Source organism: Pseudophryne corroboree, chromosome 9 (genome assembly GCF_028390025.1).
Source record: "Pseudophryne corroboree isolate aPseCor3 chromosome 9, aPseCor3.hap2, whole genome shotgun sequence".
Classification (NCBI taxonomy): domain Eukaryota; kingdom Metazoa; phylum Chordata; class Amphibia; order Anura; family Myobatrachidae; genus Pseudophryne; species Pseudophryne corroboree.
In genome coordinates this window covers 229,241,362-229,268,821 of record NC_086452.1, presented here as the reverse complement: position 1 = coordinate 229,268,821, position 27,460 = coordinate 229,241,362, and the positions used below count along the sequence as shown (strand labels likewise).

Sequence of the window (27,460 nt, the reverse complement as noted above, 5' to 3'; positions counted from 1 at the left end):
ATGCGGACCGCCGCAACACATCCCCATCACCATCTGTAGTGTCAGAATCGGTATCCGTGTCGTCTTGTGTGACATGTACAAGCGCATGTTTGTGGGGGTATATAATGGGGCGTCCTGAGGTACCAGAACCAGGCCATACTGCCATAGAGCTTTGTAATACCTGGGTTGCAGATTCATTACTTGCAACCCTGTCAGAAATCCAAGATTTGATAGAGGAAAACCACTCTAGTTCCCTTACTGGTATCTGTGCTAAACCAGTGCTATCCTGATTACATGGAATGGGATCATCCTGGGAGGATAAATCCTCTGCAGCATATGACACAGTGTCCCTGGACATAGCTAAAGGAGACCATCAAACACTCCACACACACACAGGTGGGGGCAGACAGAGTTTCCCCCCTAAGAATGGCAAGAGAGACACAGAGATCAGAGCCAACCCACACATAGCGCTTTCAGCAAAGGGAGACCCCTTGTCAGCGCAGATTGTGTCCCTTAATAGGAGACACAGTCGGTTTACAGCCTCCCCTCCCCCATCTACAGCCCCCTGGTTCCGTGTACTGACAGTTGGAGCTGACAGTTGGAGCTGCTGTGGAGGGACCTGTTCTTCTATCCAGCGCTGTGCAGGCAGGAAAATGGTGCTGGAACGCTGCTGGGTCTGCTCTGAGGAGAAGCTTGGCCCGTTAATGGTGCTGTCTTCCCACTCTTCATAGATTATACTGGCCTGAGGTAAAACTTGCTGGCTGAGATCCGCGGACCCCGACAGACTTGTGGACCAGTGTGGGGGTAAGCGCTGGCTCAGGGCGCCCCTAACAGAGCCGCACCATGTGCCTCTGAACTTTCACAGGAGCGCAGTTAATACTGCTCTCCTTCCCCGTTGCCGCCATCTTCGCACCGGCCCCTGCTTGATAGGGGGGTCGGTGTCTCACTCACCACTCTTCAGCACTGTAAGGGGTTGGCGGCATGCTGCTGGGGCGAGCGGTCCCCTGTGGCGGTGAACGATCAGACCCCTCTGGAGCTCAGTGTCCAGTCAGCGGAGATAGTGGCTCAGACCCCGCAGGGCGGACACTGCTCCCCCCCCCCCTTAGTCCCTCGTTGCAGGCAGGCTGTTGCCAGAAGCCTCTTGTAAAAAAATAAACTCTAAAAATAACTTTAACTAGAAAAGCTTAGGAGAGCTCCCCTAGCTGTGACCGGCTCCTCCGGGCACATTTTCTAAACTGAGTCTGGTGGGAGGGGCATAGAGGGAGGAGCCAGCCCACACTCTCAAACTCTTAAAGTGCCAATGACTCCTGGTGGACCCATCTATACCCCATGGTACTAATGTGGACCCCAGCATCCTCTAGGACATAAGAGAAATGGTGTTGTTTTCTTCATGAAGTGACCAGGAACCCCAATTAGTGCACAGTGTCCCCTCGCATGGCTCGCGCTTCGAGCAAGGTGGCTCACTCCGCTAGCGCTGCGCTCCGCAAAGGTTACTATTCCCAGTCATAGTCCATGTGGATCGTAAAGTATGAAAAAGTAAAAAAAATGTAAACAAAATATGTGAAAAACTCATGTTGACCTTTGCCATGTCAACCTAGTGACCATGTCAACCAATAGTGGTCGACCTAATGAGTGTCGACCTAAGTGTTGTCGACCTAAAGACTGGATACCATTAGGGACTGGGATAGGTAAGACTTTTTAACAGAGCTGCAGTAGGATATCATAGTGATGTACAGTATTTAGTATGAATGGTTCGTCTGAAAATGGCAATATATGGGTTTAACCTTTAATACACTACATGTTCATCATGTCTTGAACAGAATGTGAAAACAATTACATACATGAAACATCTGCACTTTGCTCTCTAGCATGATTCTTATTTATAGTTTACATTTTGTCAATTTATGGTATAAAAGCTTAAATGTCTCTGAATAATCTGGAACAAACAATATATTATAGTGGCCTTACCATGAACCTGGCAATAAGATGGCCATCTCCTCTTCTTGACTTAATATTTCTACCTCATTGATGTTGTTTACCATTGGGTCTGTGGTATGTCCTGTTTTCTTCTGATCATAATAAGAGACATAACTGCTGGTTACAATGTTTCCACATAAATGCTTAGTTGTTACATGCGATTTTGTGGAGTAAGTCATAATGTATTAAGAGTGGTAATAAAGACACAATTGTGTTTTTGTTATTTAATTGCTGTGTGTCCAGTATAAGGATTGATTATCTGTTTTGTATGTTCATAATGAGTTTACTGGGCGTTAGAACACAGACTAGATCAGCAGTGGCCAACTCGTGACTTCATTGGCGTGATGTGGCTCAAGTACCACTGGCAGATTCAGGGGGAGAGGCACCAGTTGCTCTTTACTGCTGGGTACTCGGAGGATCCAGCATCACTAAGACCCTGCTCTGCTGGCTCCAGGGGCATGCTGGGTGTCGCAGGGCCACAGGGAGCTCCAGCCAGCCTCCTCCACAGCAAGTAGTTAGGTCAAAAAGTTGGGGGGAGGGGGGAAGGCAGGCTGAGAGACACAGACTGAAGGAAGGAGGGCACAGTGTGAGAGACACAGAATTAAAGGGGACAGGCTGAGAGACACAGTAAACGGGGGGGGGGGTCAAGCTGAGAGAGCTGAGTGAATGGGGCAGGCTGAGAGACACAGATCTAAATGGGGCAGGGTGAGAGATGCAGGGGGAAGATGATGGTATGGCTGAGAAATACAGGGGGGAGATGACAGTGTGGCTAAGAGTAACGGGGGGAGATTATGGCGTGGCTGAGAAATGTTGGGGGAGATAACACTGTGGCTGAGAATAGCAGGGGAGAGGACGGTGTGGCTGAGAGATGCTGGGGGAGATGACATTGTGGCTGAGAGTAGAAGGGGGAGAGGACGGTGTGGCTGAGAGATACAGGGGGGAGATGATGGTGTGGCTGGGAGAAAGCAGGGAGAAGATGATGGTGTGGCTGGGAGAAACTGGGGCAAAAAAATGGTGTGGCTGAGAGACGCAAGGACGACCTTATGCTGATTGTGAAGGCAAACTAATTCTGAGTGTGAACGATCTGTTTATGAGTCAGCCATAAGTGTAGATCTGGCAGACCATCCTGTGACTCGAAATCACTGTAAACCTGCAAATGTTGCGACTATTTACCTCATGAGTGCGTTGTGTGATAAATCACAGATATTTTAATTAGCATGTGGCTCTGAATCAGCCCCTTCTACACCATTATAATTCAGTAAAAATTGTATAATATAACACATATTAATGCATTAACAATAGCATATATAGAGGTTTAATTACCTCTGGGTAAGGCAAGGAATGAGTTTCCTGTGGAGTGGTGGGAGATGCAGATACGGTTACACTATCTTCACTTTGATTTATTTGTTCTTGAATATCTTCTAGTAACATGCCCAGTCTGAATATCTGTCCTTCTATGTCTCTGGAACAGATTAAGCAGATTATATGGGACATTATATGTATTAAGGATACAACAATTGTATTTCAAGCAGATTTACATTGAATTCTAGCACTTTATCAGATTTCCAAGGGATTGCAGTTGATGTAGCCTCCCATCAGAGGTGGTAGAGGCTAAGACTGTAGAGCAATTTACACATGCTTGGGATAGGCATATGACTATCCTTACAAAGAATTAAGGTTCAAACAGGGTTGAGATTGCCTAAAGGATAACAAAAATAGGGGCAGACTAGAAGGGCCAAGTGGTTCTTATCTGGCGTCAAATTCTATGTTTCTATGTATTGCAGTTGAGATGTAATTCTTACGCTGGGCATACACTATATAATTATCAGGCTGATCCAACCCATATCGGCGGATCGCCCAGAAAATTATACAGTGTATGCGTGCGGCCGATCCTAAAATATAGATTGGATGGTCATGATGGATTGTCCAGTGTGTCCATCCGACATAATATTTTAAAGTTACAGCCGCATCAGGTAATGCATGTGATGCCACGGTCAACCAACAAGCATTTGCCCTGTTCCTTCACTGGGTAGTAACGGGGAAATGGCTCCTCCCCTGGGAGGAACTCAGATATTGTGTGGTCATACACTGTAAGATACCTTACAGTATATGCCCATGATATCTGATGGGTGTGAGGTTGTCAGATAAAATGACTGTCAAATTGACATTTTATCTGACAATGTATGCCCAGCTTTATTTACACTATGCTGAATATCCAATTAGGTGCAAGTTTTACTGCTATTCAATTATTAAGCCTTATCAGTGTGCGGCAAAACCTCTGGTAACGCTTGGTAAACCAGTGATTCCTGCATAAAATGCAGAACCAAATGGGTTTACCTGCATGTTAATTACCAGAGGTACATTTTTACTCTGACTTTTCCTTGCAATTAACTATGTCACAGATGTTACAGATCATTAGCCAGGCTGGTAATGACTGACAGTCAGTGCAGTCACAGCCAATCAGCAGCTTGCTCCTACGGTAATGGGCGCTGACTGGTTGACGGCTATGCAAATGATGGAAACCACGTGGGTTCCATAATTTGCGCAAAGGAGCTATATGTGTATACACATATAGCTCCTCTAGGGCCGGCCTGGTACGGTTGAGTTGTTTTTTTATTTTTAACCCCCTGGATGCCTACTGGACAAGAGGACTGAGCACCGCAAGGGATAGGTGAGTATGGATTTTTACCCTTTTCCCATGTAATGGATTCTAATTGGAAAAGTTGACTAAATATGCCAGGAATAAGGTGAGTATATGTGAGTGTGTGTTTATTTAAGTCATACTTTCAATGGTGTGTGTTTCCAGTCTTTATTTTAATATTTCTTTTACAGGGGGACTATAAGTAACCCCAATCCTCTAGAGGGTCTTCCAAAAAAAAAAAGGGTAACGTCCCAATGCTGACTGACATCTATATGGTACCTATATTGGGGGGGTAATATTTTGGCTGGGGTGAGCCCTTCAAACATGTCCCCTGGCTGTGGCATTACCCTCCCGCTAGTAAAAGACTGATTCTGGTTGTTGGAATACAGGGAACCCCTACTTATTTTTTAACCTGTAGTTCCGGAACCAGGGCCGGCTCAAGCAGCAGCGGATATTGCTACTGGCAAGCAGGATTTTTGCCCGGGCGCCACCTTCCGGAGGGTGCCGCCATTGTCCGGAAGGCGCCGCCCTGGTGGTAAGATCCGCTACTGGTGCTGTTTAGATACCCGGCGGTGTGCGATGAAGTAATCACGCTCCGCACTGCATTGCGGGAGCGGCACATAGACGCTAGAGGTCATAATTGACCTCTAGTGTCTATGCGGTGCTATGGTAGAGACGTCATAACATCTCTCCCATAGATTCGAAGAGCGGCGCCGGCGGCCGGAGATGGAGGGCAGTACCGGTCGGGAAGCAGAAGCGGGGATTGTAAGTATTAATTTATTTTTATTTTTTATTTTCTACTCTACAGGGGGCACACTACTGGGGACAATACTACTGGGGGCACAACTCTACAGGGGGCAATACTACTGGGGGCACAACTCTACAGGGGGCACAGTACTGGGGCACAACTCTACAGGGGGCAATACTACTGGGGGCACAACTCTACAGGGGGCACAGTACTGGGGGCAATACTACTGTTGGCACAGCTACAGGGGGCATAACTGACCACGCCACTTCTCCATTAAGCCACACCCCTATTTTTACGCCCGGGGCGCCGCAAGGTCTAGATCCGGCCCTGGGCTCAAGAACCCAGTGCTGTTTCAATGAAATACAGGGGTTCCCATCCCCTCACACACATTTCTTGAACCAGCACTGACTCACAGAGCCCAGTGCAGGATATGCTTTTGGCGTTTCTATAATGGGTGCAGTGTGTGTGGTGCACAGGGGCACCTGAGTCCCGGGGGCCCCACACTGCACACACTGCACCCATTTCTCCTATACTTACCTTTCTGGAGTCCATTGCTGACCATGTGTGGGCCCCCTCCTCTCCCGTAGCCGTCGCGCCGCTGCTAGCGCACTGACCACTAGAAACTCTAGCACAGTGCCAGAGTCTACAGCTCATGCGCAGGACTCCGAAAAAATGGCGCAGCGGGCATTTTTCGGAGTCCTGTGCATGCGTCGTAGACTCTGGCACTGTGCCACAGTCTACAGCGCTCAGAGCGCTAGCAGCGGCGTGACGGCTATGGAACAGGAGGGGGCCCACACACGGAGTCTGCACATGGGTCTCCTCTCTAGAGACGCCTCTGCCCACGTTGTTGGATTTTTAAAATGTAACTTTTTCTCACACTTAAAAAACATATAAGCCTACACGGATCTCAATGATCTGTGCAGGCATTGCACCAAACATGCTGCTTTATCGGAGCTAATGTGTTTAAAATCTTTTTTAAGAGTATCCTTGCATCCATATGTAGAACTTGTTTATTCAAGATATTTTCTAAAGTTCTCATCCAAGCCTCTGTATATGTTTCTAATTGGACAATAACCTAGGTTTACATACATTTTATCCTTACAATGCTCTTTACAATACAATTTGTCTGGATTTCTCAAAGGCTAACACTACATTGTATATGGCATAGTGTTTAAATTTGTAAACTTCGACCATACCTTTCTAAGTCAAATTCTCCCACTGTTTGGGAATTTGTCCTGTATATCTGCAGCTGCAAATCACGATGCTTTTCTTTGGCAGACAAGTAATTGAGTTCCAGACTCTCTAGGCATAATTTCAAGTTTTGGAAAGTCTGTACACATAACAAAAAGAAATGACATAACATGATAATTAGAGCTTGTAATATACTGTCCTGTTTGGAGAAAGAGTGCTATATAAATAAAATGATTATTATTATTATTATTATTATTATTATGCAGTGTGCTTTCTGCTATTTTCTTTTTGTGATGTCTAAGAATGTTTTATTAAATGCACACTGCAGCATTTATTAGGCCAGCAAACTACAACATATATTGTCTTAATTGCATACCTCCCAACTGTCCCAATTTTCACGGGACAGTCCTGTTTTTTGGGAACTGTTCTACCTGTGGGCCGCAGCAGTGTTCTGAGGTGTGGGGGTGGGGCAGTTAGGAGGCTCCTGCCACACTGCTTTGCACAGTAGAGCGATAGTGAATATATGAGCTTCAATTCATGGGAATTCCCCCACAGTGACAAAAAAGGTGGAATGGCTTGTGATTGTGTCATTCTCACAAAGCCATGCCCCTTTTACATAGGCCACAACCCTTTTGGGGCGTTTCAGGTGCCCTAGATGTTGGGAGGTATGTAATTGTAGTGTGCCTCAGATGGATGGTGAGGTCTGGTGAATGAGATTTCTGGCAGTAATGTACGGTCAGAGTAGGTAAAGTCTCACCTGTCATACTCCAGTATAATCCAGAGTTTTGACTATAAAAATGATTAGATTAATACAAAGATTATATTTAGAATTCATAAATATCATCTTTGTTTTATATTAATAATTTCAGCTGACCTCACCGCATCTCACTGGTGCCTGGTCATTGGCTTTTCTATAATGGGTGCAGTGTGTGTGGTGCACACGGGCCCCTGGGTCCAGGGGGGCCCACACCGCACCCATATATTTTACTTACCCCTCCGGAGTCCTGCGACGGCGGCCCTGCCATGGCCATTTCTGAGACACTGGAGGTGTCCCCGGGAACAAGGCACGGGTGCCATGTTCTTGGAGACCTGTACATGTGCAGTAGACTCTGGCATTATGCCAGAGTCTACCTCCACCAGAGAGGAGAAGGCCCGCGATGGAGACTGCACGTAGGTCCTCTCCTCTCTTAAATCACCCCTGTATCAGGAATTCCTGATGACAAACTGCTGTAACTGCATTTAATAAAATGTGTCTCTACTGGTACAAACCTTGAAAACTACAATATTGCTTTACATTCACTGAATTTCCTTATGGCTCCTGTAAATGTGTTTCTGGTCATCCTCATAATAAGGAAATGTAAAACTACTTCAGTAACCGCTATACATATTTTTACTGAAATATGGCATATGCTAGAATTAGATTCAGTTCTAATTATAATTTGTAACACATGTCAATTAAAGGTATAGGAAAATGTCTGTCATAGGCAATAACAAATCCTTACACTTTGCCCTTGCATTTAACAGAGCATTCGTAGTGCATAAATTACCTTACAACCCTATTTGAGGGCTGTAGTACAATACACAAAGGGGTCACTATGAAAGAGATGTGCTATAAAATAAAATGGATAAACTGAAACACTAAAATAATGAAGATGATATTAGTGTTTCCTCAACACCTATGTAATGTCAGGTACACAGTAGACGATGTGTGTACCCAGCGTTATCGGCTGCAACGGGGTGCCGACATCGGCAAGTGCATACACACCTGCCGATGTCGGGAGGAGTTGGGCCATACTGCGTTTGGCAGCATGGCATTGCTTGCGACATCACCAGATTGGGCTGCATGTAACAGCTGACAGGAGATGTCGCAAGCGACCCATGCGAGCACGCATTCCTGACGATATTATAGTGTGTACACACTGGATGATTTGAACGATATGTCATTCAGAAATAACAGAATCAGCCATATCGTTCAAAAAGTTGTCCAGTGCTAAGGTTTTATACAAGGTTTTCCATTATGTTCTTTCACTTTCATATATACATACAATGTCAATGCTTTCTTTAGTGCACAACAACCAATACTAAGTGAAGTCAGGGGTGTAGCGAGGGTGGCTCCAGTGGAGCGCAAGCTCCGGGTGCCGTAAAAGTGAGAGGGCGCACCGCCGCCTGCTCACCCCCTCCTTCTGCCCACTATACCACACTGACTCAGACTCCGAAACTAGGCTCTGCCACCCTCCTTATATGTCTCACTGTCTGCTTGTAGCTGTGCAGCAGGGCTACTTCTGTCCTGCTACACCACTCTCTGTCCCGCCTGCTGCAGCACCTCTTTCTGCCCCGGCTACTGCAGCACTTCTTTGTCCCAGCTATTGCAGCATCTCTCTCACTGTTCCAGCTGCTGCAGCACCTTTTTCTTCCTCAGGTGCTGCAGCACCTATCTCTGCCCCAGCTGCTGCAGTACCTCTTTCTGCCCCGGCAACTGCTGCACTTCTTTGTCCCAGCTATTGCAGCATCTCTCTCTCTGTTCCAGCTGCCGCAGCACCTTTTTCTTCCCAGGTGCTGCAGCACCTCTTTCTGCCCCGGCTGCTGAAGCACCTCTTTCTGCCCCGGCTACTGCAGCACTTCTTTGTCCCAGCTATTGCAGCATCTCTCTCTCCCAGCTGCTGCAGCACCTTTTTCTGCCCCAAGTGCTGCAGCACCTATCTCTTTCCCGGCTGCTGCAGCACCTCTTTCTGCCTCGGGTGCTGCAGCACCCGTCTCTGCCCCAGGCTGCTGTTGCAGCACCTCTCTCTGCATAAGAAGCTGCAGAGGTTCATATATAAGAGGCCCTACTATGGCATAACTTCCCCTATATTTTTGTTGTGCTCCTTTGGCGTGCACTGTCCCTGTTTTAAACATGACGGGTGCCCAAAAGAAACTTTCACCCTGAGATCCACAAGGTCTAGAACCGGCCCTGTCACCTATTTTGGATTTTTCAATATTTTTTCTTTTCAAATGTAACATGCACCCAATTCAGTATAGGGGAGGGGGTGCCGAAACATACTGTTGCTCCGGGCACCATGGCACCTAGCTACGCCTCTGAGTGAAGTGTCAATGTATCCATTTATTTTGTATTTTTTATAGTGCCTGTTTTACAGTTTAGAATTATGGCTGTTCTTTATTTATTTTGGTGCTAGTTAGGACTCTCTACTCATTTACCACTATTTTAGGGCTCTGTCCCACTGTCATGATCAGGACGTATTGCAGCGTATTTCCATTCACTATTGCTCTATATAATAGTGTGGTAGGACGGCCACGAGTCAGCTTAGAGCTTATTAGAGCTAAGCAGCCCTCCAGGGCCGTGACCCCTCTGTGATGCTGCCATGCTCCACCATTATGTGGCCAGATTCCGTATCCCGATCTGCAGACTTCCAGTGTTGGGAGGTGTAAAGTACAAAAGACACAAAGCAAGGTAACGCAAATAAGAAAGCACAAGTGTACGTCTGCCCACTTTCATTATTTATTGGATTAGCTTTAGGAACACCTGATTCAAACTTCCATCTAATCAAGTCTTAACAGAGTTAGGGGCTGATTTGTCAACAAGTTTTATCATTACACAATGAGGTTTAAAACTCATTGCATATAATAATGCTGCTCCAGCCAAACAGCTCCTGTCATGTGTTTGAAAAATGAAAGTTAGGAGCTGATTAGCTGGAGCACCATTTATCATATGCAACAAGTTTTATAACTCATTGCGCACGATAAAACTCATTGATAAAAAAGCCCCTTAGTTTTTACCATCTTGGAGCTGAAGAGACAGCTTAGATAGTAGGGATGGTGGGAGACCAACATATAGGGGGAATTCAATTGAGGGTGGGGGGGGTTTATATTCAGTTAGAGTAGAGAAAATTAGACGTAGTGATTTCTATAGACACTCCTCCGTGGCAAGTCTGATTTTTCATAAAATTGTTATTTATAGGAAAAATCATTGAACTTGCTCTAGCTCCCTAGCGGCAACCCCCCTGGCTCCATCCCCCCCACCTCCCAAGGACTAATGAAGCAATTGAAAGTTTCCAGTTAGCTGAATTAGCCTGAAATTACTCAACTTCCGAAGTGCTGTCTTCTTCCTCCAGCATTGGACCCGGTCTCTTATAGCTGTCGTGAGTGTAATATGTCTGTGTGTTTGTGTGAGGGGAGACCACCGTCCAGGTAAGTATTATTATTATTATTTTTTGTTCACTCACTCAGCAGGGTTTTCAAAGTTGAAATTGTTTTTAATTACATAATAATTAATTAAATACTGCGGGTATCGGAAGTGTGCATACCCGCGGTAATCTAATATTGGATGCGAGGTCCGTAAGTTTTTTTTTGTCAGTCAAAACCTTGCACCCAATTGAATTCGACCCATAGTGTAAAAAGTTTGTCTAGTATCTGATAATGAAGAGTAAATATGTGAGTTTCATCTATTTATACACACTGAAAACAGCAATGTCCAACTTCGAAATTCAAACACATGAGGATGCACATGCCAAGAGGAAAACAGTTTGGAAAAAGAAGTTTCACTTTTTCCATAGAGAACATCTTGGAAAAGCACAAGAACACTGTAGGATATTTTGGTCACAAATTACAGTGTACATACATGGTGGCCAAAAATGATGCATAATCATACACTGTTCTCGAAGAAGACACTTCACCAATCACTAAGGAAATTAAATTAATAAAATAAATGACATGGTAAAGCAGTAAAAGTATAGGGTCAATTTTCCTTTAAATTACGATTTCTTTACAAAATACTTGGTATGTTTTAAAAATAAGATTTTAACCCTACCGGTAAATCTTTTTCTCCTAGTCCGTAGAGGATGCTGGGGACTCCGTAAAGGACCATGCGGTATAGACGGGCTCCGCAGGAGACATGGGCACTATAAAGAACTTTTAGTATGGGTGTACGCTGGATCCTCCCTCTATGCCCCTCCTCCAGACCTCAGTTAGAGAAACTGTGCCCAGAGGAGATGGACAATGGGGGTAATTCCAAGTTGATCGCTGCAGGAATTCTGTTAGCAACTGGGCAAAACCATGTGCACTGCAGGGGAGGCAGATATAACATGTGCAGAGAGAGTTAGATTTGGGTGTGGGGAGTTCAATCTGCAATCTAATTGCAGTGTAAAAATAAAGCACCCAGTATTAACCCTGCACAGAAACAAAATAACCCACCCAAATCTAACTCTCTCTGCAAATGTTATATCTGCCCCCCCTGCAGTGCACATGGTTTGCCCAACTGCTAAAAAAAGTCCTGCTGCGATCAACTTGGAATTACCCCCAATATGAGGAAAGGATTTTGTAATCTAAGGGCAAGATTCATACCAGCCCACACCATCCACACCGTATAACCTGGAATATACGCAACCAGTTAACAGTATGAACAAAAACAGCATCAGTCAACGACCGATCTCAACTATAACATAACCCTTATGTAAGCAACAACTAAATACAAGTCTTGCAGATTTAGTCCGCACTGGGACGGGCGCCCAGCATTCTCTACGGACTAGGAGAAAAAGATTTACCGGTAGGTTTCAAATCTTATTTTCTCTTACGTCCTAGAGGGGACTCCGTAAGGACCATGGGGTTTATACCAAAGCTCCAAACCGGGCGGGAGAGTGCGGATGACTCTGCAGCACCGATTGAGCAAACGCGAGGTCCTCATCAGTCAGGGTATCAAACTTGTAGAATTTTGCAAAAGTGTTTGAACCCGACCAAGTAGCTGCTCGGCACAACTGTAATGCCGAGACGCCTTGGGCAGCCACCCAAGAAGAGCCCACCTTCCTAGTGGAATGGGCATTTACCAAATTTGGTAACGGCAATCCAGCCGTAGAATGAGCCTGCTGAATCGTGTGACAGATCCAGCGAGCAATAGTCTGCTTAGAAGCAGGCGCGCCAACCTTGTTGGCTGCATACAGGACAAACAGAGCCTCTGTCTTCCTAACCCTAGCCGTCCTGGCTACATAGATTTTTTTAGGCCCTGACTACATCCAGGGACTTGGAGTCCTCCAAGTCACTCGTAGCCACAGGTACCACAATAGGTTGGTTCATATGAAATGAAGAAACCAGCTTAGGCACAAATTGAGGACGAGTCCTCAATTCCGCTCTATCCACATGGAAAAATCAAGTAGGGGCTCTTGTGAGACAAGGCCGCCAACTCTGACACCCGCCTTGTAGATGCCAAGACTAATAACATGACCACCTTCCAGGTGAGAAATTTTAATTCAACCGTTTGAAGGGGTTCAAACCAGTGTGATTTAAGGAACTGTAACACCACGTTAAGGTCCCATGGTGCCACTGGTGGTACAAAAGGAGGCTGGATGTGCAGCACTCCCTTTACAAAGGTCTGGACTTCTGGGAGAGAAGCCAATTCCTTCTGAAAGAATATAGATAGGGCCGAAATCTGTACCTTAATGGAGCCTAACTTTAGGCCCATATCCACTCTTGTCTGTAGGAAGTGGAGAAAACGGCCCAGATGGAAATCTTCCGTAGGAGCATTCTTGGTTTCACACCAAGATACATACTTCCTCCAGATACGGTGATAATGCTTCGCTGTTACCTCCTTCCTAGCCTTTATCAGAGTAGGGAACACTTCCTCTGGAATACCTTTCTCAGCTAGTATTCGGTGTTCAACCGCCATGCCGTCAAACGCAACCGCGGTAAGTCTTGGAACATGCAAGGCCCCTGCTGCAACAGGTCTTCCCTGAGAGGAAGAGGCCACGGATCTTCTGTGAGCATCTCCTGAAGATCCGAATACCAGGCCATTCGAGGCCAATCTGGAACAATGAGTATTGTCTGTACTCTTTCTCGTCTTATGATTCTCAGCACTTTTGAGATGAGAGGCAGAGGAGGGAACACATAGACCGACTGAAACACCCATGGTGTCACTAGGGCGTCTACCGCTACTGCCTGAGGGTCCCTTGACCTGGCACAATACCTCCGAAGCTTTCTGTTGAGGCGTGACGCCATCATGTCTATTTGAGGAAGTCCCCAAAGACTTGTTATATCTGCAAAGACCTCTTGATGAAGTCCCCACTCTCCTGGATGGAGATCGTGTCTGCTGAGGAAGTCTGCTTCCCAGTTGTCCACTCCCGGTATGAAGACTGCTGACAGAACGCTTACGTGATTTTCCGCCCAGCGCAGAATCCTGGTGGCTTCCGCCATTGCCACTCTGCTCCTTGTCCCGCCTTGGCGGTTTACATGATCCACGGCTGTTACGTTGTCTGATTGAATCAGAACTGGTAGATCGCGAAGAAGATACTCCGCTTGTCGTAGGCAGTTGTATATGGCCCTCAATTCCAGCACGTTGATGTGTAGACAAGCCTCCTGGCTTGACCATAGACCCTGAAAATGTCTTCCTTTTGTGACTGCTCCCCATCCTCGGTGGCTCGCGTCCGTGGTCACCAGAACCTAGTCTTGAATGCCGAACCTGCGACCCTCTAGAAGGTGAGCACTCTGCAGCCACCACAGGAGAGACACCCTGGCCCTGGGGGACAGGCTTATCTTTTGATGTAGCTGCAGATGGGACCCTGACCACTTGTCCAGAAGGTCCCACTGAAACGTCCTCGCATGGAACCTGCCGAAGGGGATGGCCTCGTAGGCTGCCACCATTTTTCCCAGAACTCGAGTGCATTGATGAACAGACACTCTTTTTTGTTTTAGCAGCTCCCTGACCATGTTCTGGAGATCCTGGGCTTTTTCCATTGCTAGAAAAACCCTCTTCTGTTCCGTGTCCAGAATCATGCCTAGGAATGATAGTCGAGTCGTTGGAATCAACTGTGACTTTGGCAGATTGAGAATCCAACCGGGTTGTTGTAACACTCTCAGGGAGAGCGACACGCTTTTCAGCAATTGATCTCTCGATCTCGCCTTTATCAGGAGATCATCCAAGTACGGGATAATTGTGACTCCCTGCCTGCGCAGGAGCACCATCATTTCCGCCATCACTTTGGTGAAAATCCTCTGGGCCGTGGAAAGCCCAAACGGCAACGTCTGAAACTGGTAATGACAGTCCTGTACCGCAAACCTCAGGTACTCCTGATGAGGAGGAAATATGGGGACATGAAGGTAGGCATCCTTCACGTCCAGCGACACCATAAAATCCCCTCCTTCCAGACTGGATATCACAGCCCGGAGTGATTCCATCTTGAATTTGAACTTTTTCAAGTACAGGTTTAGGGATTTAAGATTTAAAATGGGTCTGACCGAACCATCCGGCTTCGGGACCACGAACAGGGTTGAATAGCACCCTTTTCCCTGTTGGACCAGGGGAACCTTGACAATCACTTGCTGTTGACACAGCTTTTGAATTGCATCTAATACTACTTCCCTCTCCGGGGAAGAGGCTGGCAAGGCCGACTTGAAAAATCGGCGAGCGGACACCTCTTCGAACTCTAGTTTGTAACCTTGGGATACAATTTCCAACGCCCAAGGATCCACGTCTGACAGAACCCAGACCTGGCTGAAGAGTCGAAGACGTGCCTCCACCGGCGTGGACTCCCTCACTGGAGCCCCAGCGTCATGCGGTGGATTTAGCAGAAGCCGGGGAGGACTTCTGCTCCTGGGAACTAGACGAAGCAGGTCCTCTCTTGCTCTACCCTTACCTCTGGCAAGGAAAGAGGAGCCCCGACCTCTTCAAGACTTATGCGACCGAAAGGATTGCATCTGATATTGTGGAGTTTTCTTTTGCTGTGGGGGAACAAAAGGCAAAAATTTAGATTTACCCGCGGTAGCTGTGGAAACCAGGTCCGCGAGACCATCCCCAAACAAAACTTCACCCATGTAAGGTAAAACCTCCATATGCTTCTTTGAGTCGGTATCACCCGACCATTGGCGGGTCCACAGAGCTCGTCTCGCCGAAACTGCCATAGCGTTGGCTCTGGAACCAAGCAGCCCCACGTCTCTTTTGAGCGTCTCTCATATATAAGACTGCGTCTTTAATGTGACCTAAAGTCAGTAAAATGGTATCCTTGTCCAGGATATCAAAGTCAGCTAATAAGGTATCTGTCCACGCTGCCACTGCGCTACAAACCCATGCCGATGCTATTGCCGGCCTGAGCAAAACACCCGTATGTGTATAAATAGATTTTAAGGTAGTTTCCTGTCTACGATCCGCAGGATCCTTGAGGGCTGCGGTGTCTGGAGACGGTAGCGCCACCTTTTTGGACAGACGCGTTAAAGCCTTGTCCACCCTGGGCGAGGAGTCCCACCGTACCCTGTCCTTTGCAGGGAAAGGATACGCCATAAGGATCCTCTTGGGAACGTGCAGTTTTTTGTCTGGAGTTTCCCAAGCTTTTTCAAATAATTCATTCAGTTCATGAGATGGAGGAAAAGTTACCTCCGGTTTCTTTTCCTTTTACATGCGCACCCTCGTGTCAGGGACAGAGGGTTCATCTGTGATATGCAAAACATCTTTTATTGCCATAATCATATAATGAATACTTTTGGCCACCTTTGGGTGTAACCTTGCCTCATCATAGTCGACACTGGAGTCAGAATCCGTGTCGGTATCAGTGTCTGCTATTTGGGATAGGGGACGCTTTTGAGACCCTGACGGGCCCTGTGACCCAGTCAAATCCGTGGATTGACTCCCTGCTGTTTCCCTGGACTCAGCTTTGTCCATTCTCTTATGTAATAAGGTCACATTTGCATTTAAAATATTCCACATATCATACCAATCATGAGTCGGCGTTGCCGACGGAGACACCACAATCATCTGCTCCACCTCCTCCTTGGATGAGCCTTCCGCTTCAGACATGCCGACACATGCGTACCGACACCCCCCCACACACACAGGGATATATCTATAAGGGGACAGTTCCCCAACAAGGCCCTTTGGAGAGACAGAGAGAGAGAGTATGCCAGCACACACCCAGTGCCAACTGACACTGGAACCAATTCCCAGATAAAGCGCTTTTATATATATTAACTGTGATATACACTCACTGCGCCTACATGTGTCCCCCCCGCCCCTCTTTTTCAGCCCTGTGTCACCGTGTTCAGCAAGGGAGAGTCCGGGGAGCCAGCTTCTCTGCAGGTCACTGTGGAGAAAATGGCGCTGGTTAGTGCTGTGAGACCAAGCTCCGCCCCTTCAGCGGCAGGCTTTGGTCCCACTGAAATGTACAAATAATGGCGGGGAATGTATATATCTACTGCCTCCACAGCCCATATATTAAAATTGCCAGTCCAGAGGTTTATATTGCTGCCCAGGGCGCCCCCTCTGCGCCCTGCACCCATCAGTGCCTGTCAGTGTGTGTAATGTGTGGGAGCAATGGCGCACAGCATTACCGCTGCGCGCTTACCTCAGGGAAGATCTGAAGTCTTCTGCCGCCTTTGAAGTCTTCTTTCTTCTTATACTCACCCGGCTTCTATCTTCCGGCTCTGCGAGGAGGACGGCGGCGCGGCTCTGGGACGAACGGCGGGGGGAGACCTGCGTTCTGATCCCTCTGGAGCTAATGGTGTCCAGTAGCCTAAGAAGCAGAGCCTATCACTTAAGTAGGTCTGCTTCTCTCTCCTCAGTCCCACGATGCAGGGAGCCTGTTGCCAGCAGTGCTCCCTGAAAATAAAAAACCTAACAAAATTCTTTTATCAGAGAAACTCAGTAGAGCTCCCCTGTAGTGCACCCAGTCTCCTCTGGGCACAGAATCTAACTGAGGTCTGGAGGGGCATAGAGGGAGGAGCCAGAGCACACCCATACTTAAAGTTATTTATAGTGCCCATGTCTCCTGCGGAGCCCGTCTATACCCCATGGTCCTTACGGAGTCCCCAGCATCCTCTAGGACGTAAGAGAAAAGTATTTATTTTGAAACCTTCACTTTCCCATATTTTCCTGCTGAAAGTGAACTGACATTTTAGTTACTTTCTGTCCAAACATACATTGTTATGTTATTTATATTGAAAAGCTCATTTGAATGCTTCAGCATATAAACAGCCATTACATTGTACTGTATGATGGGATGGTAGTCCTCTTGGAGAATGAGTGCTATATAAATACAATTATTATTATTGTTACTGTGCCACCCTAATGCATGATGATAGATAGGGTGTAGTATGGTAGTCCGGCGGTCGGGCTCCCGGCGACCAGCATACCGGTGTCGGGAGCCCGACCGCCAGCTTACCGACAGTGTGGCGAGCGCAAATGAGCCCCTTGCGGGCACTCTATTTTATTCTCCCTCCAGGGGGGTCGTGGACCCCCACGAGGGATAATAAGTGACGTTATGCCGGCTGTCGGGATTCCGGCGCCGGTATACTGTGCGCCGGGATCCCGACAGCCGGCATACTGAAGACCACCCTGATAGATATGAGGTTTACTTCTTTACTGGATGCACTTGGCCAAACAGTGTCAGCTGGTATTCGACTTCACATAAATAAGTGAGCTGTCATTTGTGAAAAAAAGTTTTAAAAAGTTTACAAAAAAGTAAAAATAAGAATTTACTCACCGGTAATTCTATTTCTCGTAGTCCGTAGTGGATGCTGGGACTCCGTAAGGACCATGGGGAATAGCGGCTCCGCAGGAGACTGGGCACAACTATAAAGAAAGCTTTAGGTCTAACTGGTGTGCACTGGCTCCTCCCACTATAACCCTCCTCCAGACTTCAGTTAGAATCTTGTGCCCGGCTGAGCTGGATGCACACTAGGGGCTCTCCTGAGCTCCTAGAAAGAAAGTATATTTAGGTTTTTTATTTTACAGTGAGATCTGCTGGCAACAGACTCACTGCAGCGAGGGACTAAGGGGAGTAGAAGCGAACCTACCTAACAGGTGGTAGTTTGGGCTTCTTAGGCTACTGGACACCATTAGCTCCAGAGGGATCGACCGCAGGACCCGACCTTGGTGTTCGTTCCCGGAGCCGCGCCGCCGTCCCCCTTACAGAGCCAGAAGCACGAAGAGGTCCGGAAAATCGGCGGCAGAAGACTTCGGTCTTCACCAAGGTAGCGCACAGCACTGCAGCTGTGCGCCATTGCTCCTCATGTACACCTCACACTCCGGTCACTGATGGGTGCAGGGCGCTGGGGGGGGGGGGGGGGCACCCTGAGGGCAATATATGACACCTTGGCTGGCAAATCTACATCATATATAGTCCTAGAGGCTATATAGATGTAAAATTACCCCTGCCAGTATTCCAGAAAAAGCGGGAGAAAGTCAGCCGAAAAAGGGGCGGTGCCATCTCCCTCAGCACACTGGCGCCATTTCTCCCTCACAGCTCCGCTGGAAGGAAGCTCCCTGGCTCTCCCCAGCAGTCTGAACACTGCAGAAGGGTAAAAAAGAGAGGGGGGCACTAAATTTAGGCGCAGAATAGATATATATATATATGATATATAAAAAAGCAGCTATAAGGGAAAACACTCATTTATAGTGGTATCCCTGTGTTATATAGCGCTCTGGTGTGTGCTGGCATACTCTCTCTCTGTCTCCCCAAAGGGCTTTGTGGGATCCTGTCCTATGTCAGAGCATTCCCTGTGTGTTTGCGGTGTGTCGGTACGGCTGTGTCGACATGTTTGATGAGGAGGCTTATGTGGAGGCGGAGCAGATGCCTGTAAACGTGATGTCACCTTCTGCGGGGTAGACACCTGAGTGGATGGTGCTGTGGAAGGAATTACGCGACAGTGTCGACTCCTTGCATAAAAGGTTTGACGACATACCTAATGTGGGACAGCCGGCTTCTCAGCCTGTGCCTGCCCAGGCGTCTCAAAAGTCATCAGGGGCTCTAAAACGCCCGCTACCTCAGATGGCAGACACAGATGTCGACACGGATACTGACTCCAGTGTCGACGACGATGAGACTAATGTAACTTCCAGTAGGGCCACACGTTACATGATTGAGGCAATGAAAAATGTGTTGCACATTTCTGATGTTACCCCCGGTACCACAAAAAAGTGTATTATGTTTGGAGAGAAAAAACTACCAGTAGCTTTTCCTCCATCTGAAGAGTTAAATGAAGTGTGTGAAGATGCGTGGGCTTCCCCTGATAAAAAGCTGGTAATTTCTAAGAGGTTACTAATGGCGTACCCTTTCCCGCCAGAGGATAGGTCACGCTGGGAAACATCCCCTAGGGTGGATAAAGCGCTCACACGCTTGTCAAAGAAGGTGGCACTACCGTCTCCGGATACGGCCGCCCTGAAGGAATCTGCTGATAGAAAACAGGAGGCTATCCTGAAATCTATATATACACACACAGGTGTTATACTGAGACCGGCTATTGCTTCAGCCTGGATGTGCAGTGCTGCTGCTGCGTGGTCAGATTCCCTGTCAGAAAATATAGATACCCTAGACAGGGACACTATTTTGCTAAACGTAGAGCATATAAAAGACGCACTTTTATACATGAGGGATGCACAGAGGGATATTTGCCGGCTGGCATCCAAAATTAGTGCAATGTCCATTTCTGCCAGGAGAGGGTTATGGACTCGGCAGTGGACAGGAGATGCAGATTCCAAATGACACATGGAAGTTCTGCCTTATAAGGGTGAGGAGTTGTTCGGGGATGGTCTCTCGGACCTCGTATCCACAGCAACAGCTGGGAAGTCTACATTTTTACCCCATGTTCCATCACAACCAAAGAAAGCACCGTATTATCAGGTACAGTCCTTTCGGCCCAATAGGGGCAAGCGGGTTAAAGGCGCGTCCTTTCTGCCCAGAGGCAGAGGTAGGGGAAAGAAGCTGCAGCATACAGCCAGTTCCCAGGAGCAAAAGTCCTCCCCCGCTTCCTCTAAGTCCACAGCATGATGCTGGGGCTCCACAGGCGGAACCAGGTACGGTGGGGGCCCGTCTCAAATATTTCAGCAATCAGTGGGCTCGCTCACGGGTGGATCCCTGGATCCTTCAAGTAGTATCTCAGGGGTACAAGCTGGAATTCGAGACGTCTCCTCCCCGCCGTTTCCTCAAATCTGCCTTGCCAACCACTCCCTCAGGCAGGGAGGCAGTGTTACAGGCAATTCACAAGCTGTATTCACAACAAGTGATAGTAAAGGTGCCCCTACTTCAACAAGGAAGGGGTTACTATTCCACAATGTTTGTGGTACCGAAACCGGACGGTTCGGTGAGACCCATTTTAAATTTGAAATCCTTGAACACATATATATAAAAATTCAAGTTCAAGATGGAATCGCTCAGGGCGGTTATTGCAAGCTTGGATGAGGGAGATTACATGGTATCACTGGACATCAAGGATGCTTACCTGCATGTCCCCATTTACCATCCTCACCAGGAGTACCTCAGATTTGTGGTACAGGATTGTCATTACCAATTCCAGACGTTGCCGTTCGGTCTATCCACGGCTCCGAGGGTCTTTACCAAGGTAATGGCCGAAATGATGATACTCCTTCGAAAGAAGGGATATCCCGTACTTGGACGATCTCCTGATAAAGGCGAGGTCCAGAGAGCAGTTGTTGGTCGGGGTAGCACTATCTCGGGAAGTGCTACAACAGCACGGCTGGATTCTAAACATTCCAAAGTCACAGCTGGTCCCTACGACACGTCTACTGTTCCTGGGGATGGTTCTGGACACAGAACAGAGAAAAGTGTTTCTCTCGGAGGAGAAGGCCAAGGAGCTGTCATCTCTAGTCAGAGGCCTCCTAAAACCAAAACAGGTGTCGGTGCATCACTGCACGCGGATCCTGGGAAAAATGGTAGCTTCCTACGAAGCGATTCCATTCGGCAGGTTTCATGCAAGAACCTTTCAGTGGGACCTGTTGGACAAGTGGTCCGGATCGCATCTTCAGATGCATCGTCTGATAACCCTGTCTCCAAGGACAAGGGTGTCTCTGCTGTGGTGGCTGCAGAGTGCTCATCTTCAAGAGGGCCGTAGATTCGGCATACAGGACTGGGTCCTGGTGACCACGGATGCCAGCCTTCGAGGCTGGGGGGCAGTCACACGGGGAAGAAACTTCCAAGGACTATGGTCAAGTCAGGAGACTTCCCTGCACATAAATATTCTGGAACTAAGGGCCATTTACTAAGTCAGGCAAAAACCCTGCTTCAAAACCAGCCGGTACTGATCCAGTCAGACAACATCACGGCGGTCGCCCATGTAAACCGACAGGGCGCACGAGAAGCAGGATGGCAATGGCAGAAGCCACAAGGATTCTCCGATGGGCGGAAAATCACGTCTTAGCACTGTCAGCAGTGTTCATTCCGGGAGTGGACAACTGGGAAGCAGACTTCCTCAGCAGGCACGACCTCCACCCGGGAGAGTGGGGACTTCATCCAGAAGTCTTCCAAATGATTGTAAACCGTTGGGAAAGGCCACAGGTGGACATGATGGCGTCCTGCCTAAACAAAAAGCTAGAAAAGTATTGCGCCAGGTCAAGAGACCCGCAGGCGATAGCTGTGGATGCTCTAGTGACACCGTGGGTGTACCGGTCGGTTTATGTGTTCCCTCCTCTTCCTCTCATACCAAAGGTACTGAGGATAATACGGAGAAGAGGAGTAAGAACTATACTCATTGTTCCGGATTGGCCAAGAAGAGCTTGGTACCCGGAACTTCAAGAAATGATCTCAGAGGACCCATGGCCTCTACCGCTCAGACAAGACCTGCTGCTGCAGGGGCCCTGTCTGTTCCAAGACTTACCGCGGCTGCGTTTGACGGCATGGCGGTTGAACACCGGATCCTGAAGGAAAAGGGCATTCCGGAGGAAGTCATTCCTACGCTGATTAAGGCTAGGAAAGAAGTAACCGCAAACAATTATCACCGCATATGGCGAAAATATGTTGCATGGTGTGAGGCCAGGAAGGCCCCAACGGAGGAATTTCAGCTGGGCCGTTTCCTGCACTTCCTACAGTCAGGGGTGACTATGGGCCTTAAATTGGGTTCCATTAAGGTCCAGATTTCGGCTCTATCGATTTTCTTCCAGAGAGAACTGGCTTCACTACCTGAAGTTCAGACTTTTGTTAAGGGAGTGCTGCATATTCAGCCCCCTTTTGTGCCTCCAGTGGCACCTTGGGATCTCAACGTGGTGTTGGATTTCCTAAAGTCACATTGGTTTGAGCCACTGAAAACCGTGGATTTAAAAATCTCACGTGGAAAGTGGTCATGTTGTTGGCCTTGGCTTCGGCCAGGCGTGTATCAGAATTGGCGGCTTTGTCATGTAAAAGCCCTTATCTGATTTTCCATATGGATAGGGCAGAATTGAGGACTCGTCCCCAGTTTCTCCCTAAAGTGGTGTCAGCTTTTCATCTGAACCAACGTGGTGCCTGCGGCTACAAAAGACTTGGAGGCTTCCAAGTTATTGGACGTAGTCAGGGCCCTGAAAATATATGTTTCCAGGACAGCTGGAGTCAGAAAGACTGACTCGCTATTTATCCTGTATGCGCCCAACAAGTTGGGTGCACCTGCTTCAAAGCAGACTATTGCTCGCTGGATCTGTAGTACGATTCAGCTTGCACATTCTGCGGCTGGACTGCCGCATCCTAAATCAGTGAAAGCCCATTCCACGAGGAAGGTGGGCTCTTCTTGGGCGGCTGCCCGAGGGGTCTCGGCTCTTCAACTTTGCCGAGCAGCTACTTGATCGGGGCACAAACACGTTTGCTAAATTCTACAAGTTTGACACCCTGGCTGAGGAGGACCTAGAGTTTGCCCATTCGGTGCTGCAGAGTCATCCGCACTCTCCCGCCCGTTTGGGAGCTTTGGTATAATCCCCATGGTCCTTACGGAGTCCCAGCATCCACTTAGGACGTCAGAGAAAATAAGAATTTACTCACCGGTAATTCTATTTCTCGTAGTCCGTAGTGGATGCTGGGCGCCCATCCCAAGTGCGGATTGTCTGCAATACTTGTATATAGTTATTGCTTAACTAAAGGGTTATTGTTGAGCCATCTGTTGAGAGGCTCAGTTGTTATCATACTGTTAACTGGGTATTGTATCACGAGTTATACGGTGTGATTGGTGTGGCTGGTATGAGTCTTACCCGGGATTCAAAATCCTTCCTTATTGTGTCAGCTCTTCCGGGCACAGTATCCTAACTGAAGTCTGGAGGAGGGTTATAGTGGGAGGAGCCAGTGCACACCAGTTAGACCTAAAGCTTTCTTTATAGTTGTGCCCAGTCTCCTGCGGAGCCGCTATTCCCCATGGTCCTTACGGAGTCCCAGCATCCACTTAGGACGTCAGAGAAATAAAATTAAAAAAGGCAAAAATTATAAGTCTAAAAAAAGTGGGGATTAAAGATTGTGACTCTGGAGGCCTTACCCTACTGCATACTTGCCTACCCTCCCGGAATGGCCGGGAGGCTCCAGAAAAACGGGTGACCCTCCTGGCCCCCTGGAAGAGCAGGCAAGTCTCCCGATATCCGCGGGTCACCCCCTGCCCGCCGCCCACTTAACGAGTTAAGTGGGCGGTCCGGGCAGGCGATGACGCGATTCTTGTTGAATCGCGTCATCGTAACCACGCCCCCTGCTGTATAATGCCGGTAATCGCGGCATTACAGAGCGGGGGGCGTGGCTTAAATGTCGTGGTCCAGAAGCCACGCCCCATTCCACCTCTGCCCTGCCTCCATTCCGCCTCTGGCCCACCCCCCTGTCACGTCACCTCACTGCCCGCCCCCCCGCTGAGCCGACGGGCTGCCAACTATGCCCTACTGTGTATCCATAACATACAAGTACTGTGACTTCACAAGCCTTACCCCACTGTGTATTCATAACATACAAGTACTGTGATTCCGCAAGCCTTACCCCACTATGTATCTAACATACAAGTACTGTGGCTCCACAGGCCTTACTCCACTGTATATCCATAACAATCAAGTACTGTGAGTCAGCAGGCCTTACCTCTCTGTGTATCCATAACTTACAAGTACTGTGATTCCGTAGGCCTTATCCCACTGTGTATCCATAACATACAAGTACTGTGACTCCGCAAGCCGTACCCAACTGCATTCAAAGCAGTGTCATTTGTTTTTGGGGGGTTTTGTACAAAACGCTGTGTGTGCTGTACCCCACTGTGTTTCTGTTTGCATACATATAAGCACTGTGAGAAGTCATTTGCAAAAAGAAAAGTAGTAAAAAAAAAAAACATTCAACGTCATATACTAAAGCAGATGCATAAGGGCATCGAGGGTTTAAGTCAGAGCATCTAAAATAAAAAAAAACAATATACAGTGGAAAAGAAAAAAACACCTCTAATAAAGGGAAAGTTTGGTGCAGAAAACCATAAAATTACCAAAGTGCCATTCACGAAAAGAAGTGGCAAGGAGTGGTGGTTCTGCAACTGTCAGTGAGGCATCGTCTTCTGCCGCTCATGTAAACCTTTCTCACGCAGGGGTAAATTTACTAAGGTGGGAGTTTTATTAGAACTGATGATGTTGCTCATAGCAACCAATCAGATTCTAATTAACATTTATCTAGCAGCTTCCAGCAGATAATAAATAGAATCTGATTGGTTGCTATGGGCAACATCACTAGTTCTTAAAAACTCCCACCTTAGCAACTATACTCTTCAGAGTCTAGAAGAGCTGTCAAAAAACTGAAACCCACTAAGGCAGTAAAAAAAACTGTGTGTTCAGAAGAGTCACAAATCCATGAGAAGAATCTAAGGGGTAAATTTACTAAATGTTCTAAAAATGAAAAATGTTGATGTTGCGCATAGCAACAAGTCAGATTCAGTCTATAATTTTTTAGGATGCAATAGTGAAATGTAAGCCAGAATCTGATTGGTTGCTATGGGCAACATCACATTTAAGTTTTAGAACCTTTAGTAAATTTACCACTGTGTCCATGAGTGCAATGTGTGAGCCCGACCTTTCTGATACTGTGCTCGCAGAGAAGTCTCCTTCCACCATTTCTGTACCCTCTGCAAATGTGGGAATGAGAAGCACAAGTCAACATCCTGACATAGAAATTGAGGATGCTACAGTCAGTAGCGGATCTTGCCACGGGCAAGCAGGACTTTTGCCCGGGGCGCCGCCTTCCGGAGGGCGCAGGGCGCCATCCGGAGGGCGCCGCACCAGGGCAAGATCCGCTGCTGCTGTGTTCCCCCCGCTGCCCCCCTGCTGCCGCTGGCCGCTGCCCCCCCCCCCCCGCTGCCGCTGTGAAGGGAAACTAGACGCGTACGCATCTAGTTTCCCTTCGTGGAGAGGTCCTTTACTGTGCGGTGCGCGATGACGTCATCGCGCACCGCACAGCAAAGGTCCTCTCCACGAAGGGAACTAGACGATACGCGTCTAGTTTCCCTTCGTGGAGAGCACCTTTGCTGTGCGGTGCGCGATGACATCATCGCGCACCGCACATCATTTCAGTCTGTACAGGGGGCATAAATGACCACGCCCCCTGTACGAAGCCACGCCCCTATTGTCACCCGGGGCGCACAGAGAGCCAGAACCGGCCCTGGCTACAGTGGAAGTGCAAGAGTATGAGGGGGATATTTGTGTAGCTGACTCCAGCGCTAATGAGGATGTTGATGATGAGAATGTTATTTGTGTAAGTAAGGCACCAGTTGGAGCAGTTCTTGCCCATGATAAGAAGACCATTGTCATGCCTGGGCATAGGACTAAAAAGTCAACCTCTTATGTGTGGGGTTATTTTTTGCCCAAATCCTGACAACAATTGACAAGCAATCTGTGGCATTTGTAAAGCCACAGTAAGTAGAGGTAGGAACGTTAAAACATCTAGGAACTTATGCTAAAACATCAACTAGATTCCAGCACTTGCCATCTCAACTGCCAACACCTTCATCACCAATATCTTCACTAATGATCAGAGGTAGTCCTGCATCCAGGATAAAGCTAGGTGACTCCTCCCCTATCCAGGATTCCTCAGAAGAATCCTTCAGTGCTAGGCCTTTTGCTACTGCTGGTAGTGGTTCTTCATTCCAGCAGGGGACCAAGAAGACTACTAGTAGTATTGTAGAAAATAGGATTTTAATTACCTACTGCAAAATCCTTTTCTCGTAGTCTGTAGAGGATACTGAGGATCCATTTAGTACCATGGGGTATAGACAGGTCCACTAGGAGCCTTGGACACTTAAAGAATTTGATAGTGTGTGCTGGCTACCCCCTCTATGCCCCTCCTACCAGACTCAGTCTAGAAAACTGTGCCCGAGGAGACGGACATACTTTGAGAGAAGGATAGATAATAAAAGTGGTGAGATTACAAACCAGCACACACAAACAAGAGGAAAGCCATGTTAACCAAACTTCAAACAGCAACAGCTGAACCAAACAACAATACTTAACCAAGTAATAGTGCAGTAAGAACGAAGCACCGGGCGGGCGCCCAGTATTCTCTATGGACTACCAGAAAAGGATATACCGGTTGGTAATTAAAATCCTATTTTCTCTTACATCCTAGAGGATACTAGGGATCCATTTGGTACCATGGGGAAGTACCAAAGCTCCCAAACCGGGTGGGAGAGTTGCTGAGGTTCCTGCAAAACTAATTGACCAAACTGAAGGTCCACAGAGGCCAAAGTATCCAACTTGTAGAACTTTGCAAACGTGTTCGAACCTGACCAAGTAGCTGCTCGGCAGAGCTGTAAAGCCGAGACACCCCAGGCAGCCACCCAAGAAGAACCCACCGACCTAGTCGAGTGGGCCTGTACAGATTTTGGAACCGGCAATCCTGCCGTGGAATAAGCATGCTGGATAGTAAATCTAAGTCCGACTTCCTGTGACGAGCTGTTCGCTTTACATACACCTTCAAAGCCCTCACAACATCCAAAGACACTGAAGCAGCAGAGGTGTCGGTTACAACCGGAACCACTATAGGTTGGTTGATGTGAAACGCCGACACCACTTTAGGAAGAAATTGCTGATGAGTTCTGAGTTCAGCTCTGTCTTCATGGAAAATTAAATAGGGGCAATTGTGAGACAACGTCCCCATCTCCGACACACGTCTTGCTGTAGCCAAAGCCAACAGTGTGAAGGTCTTCCACGTAAAGGTACTTTACGTCTACCTCCTGCAACAGTTCAAACCAGTCCGATTGGA

General features: G+C 47.7%; 1 protein-coding gene across 1 annotated transcript in view; it reads right to left on the bottom strand.

Moving 5' to 3' along the window:
• AKNAD1 (AKNA domain containing 1) overlaps positions 1 to 27,460 on the bottom strand; it is a 568,892-nt gene that overhangs the window by 246,421 nt on the left and 295,011 nt on the right. Inside the window, exons 7-9 of the mRNA XM_063940155.1 lie at positions 6,542 to 6,675; positions 3,280 to 3,418; positions 1,948 to 2,048 (exon numbers count right to left, since the gene is read on the bottom strand). Coding sequence (XP_063796225.1) covers positions 1,948 to 2,048; positions 3,280 to 3,418; positions 6,542 to 6,675 — 374 coding nt within the window. The remainder of the gene's footprint in view (positions 1 to 1,947; positions 2,049 to 3,279; positions 3,419 to 6,541; positions 6,676 to 27,460) is intronic.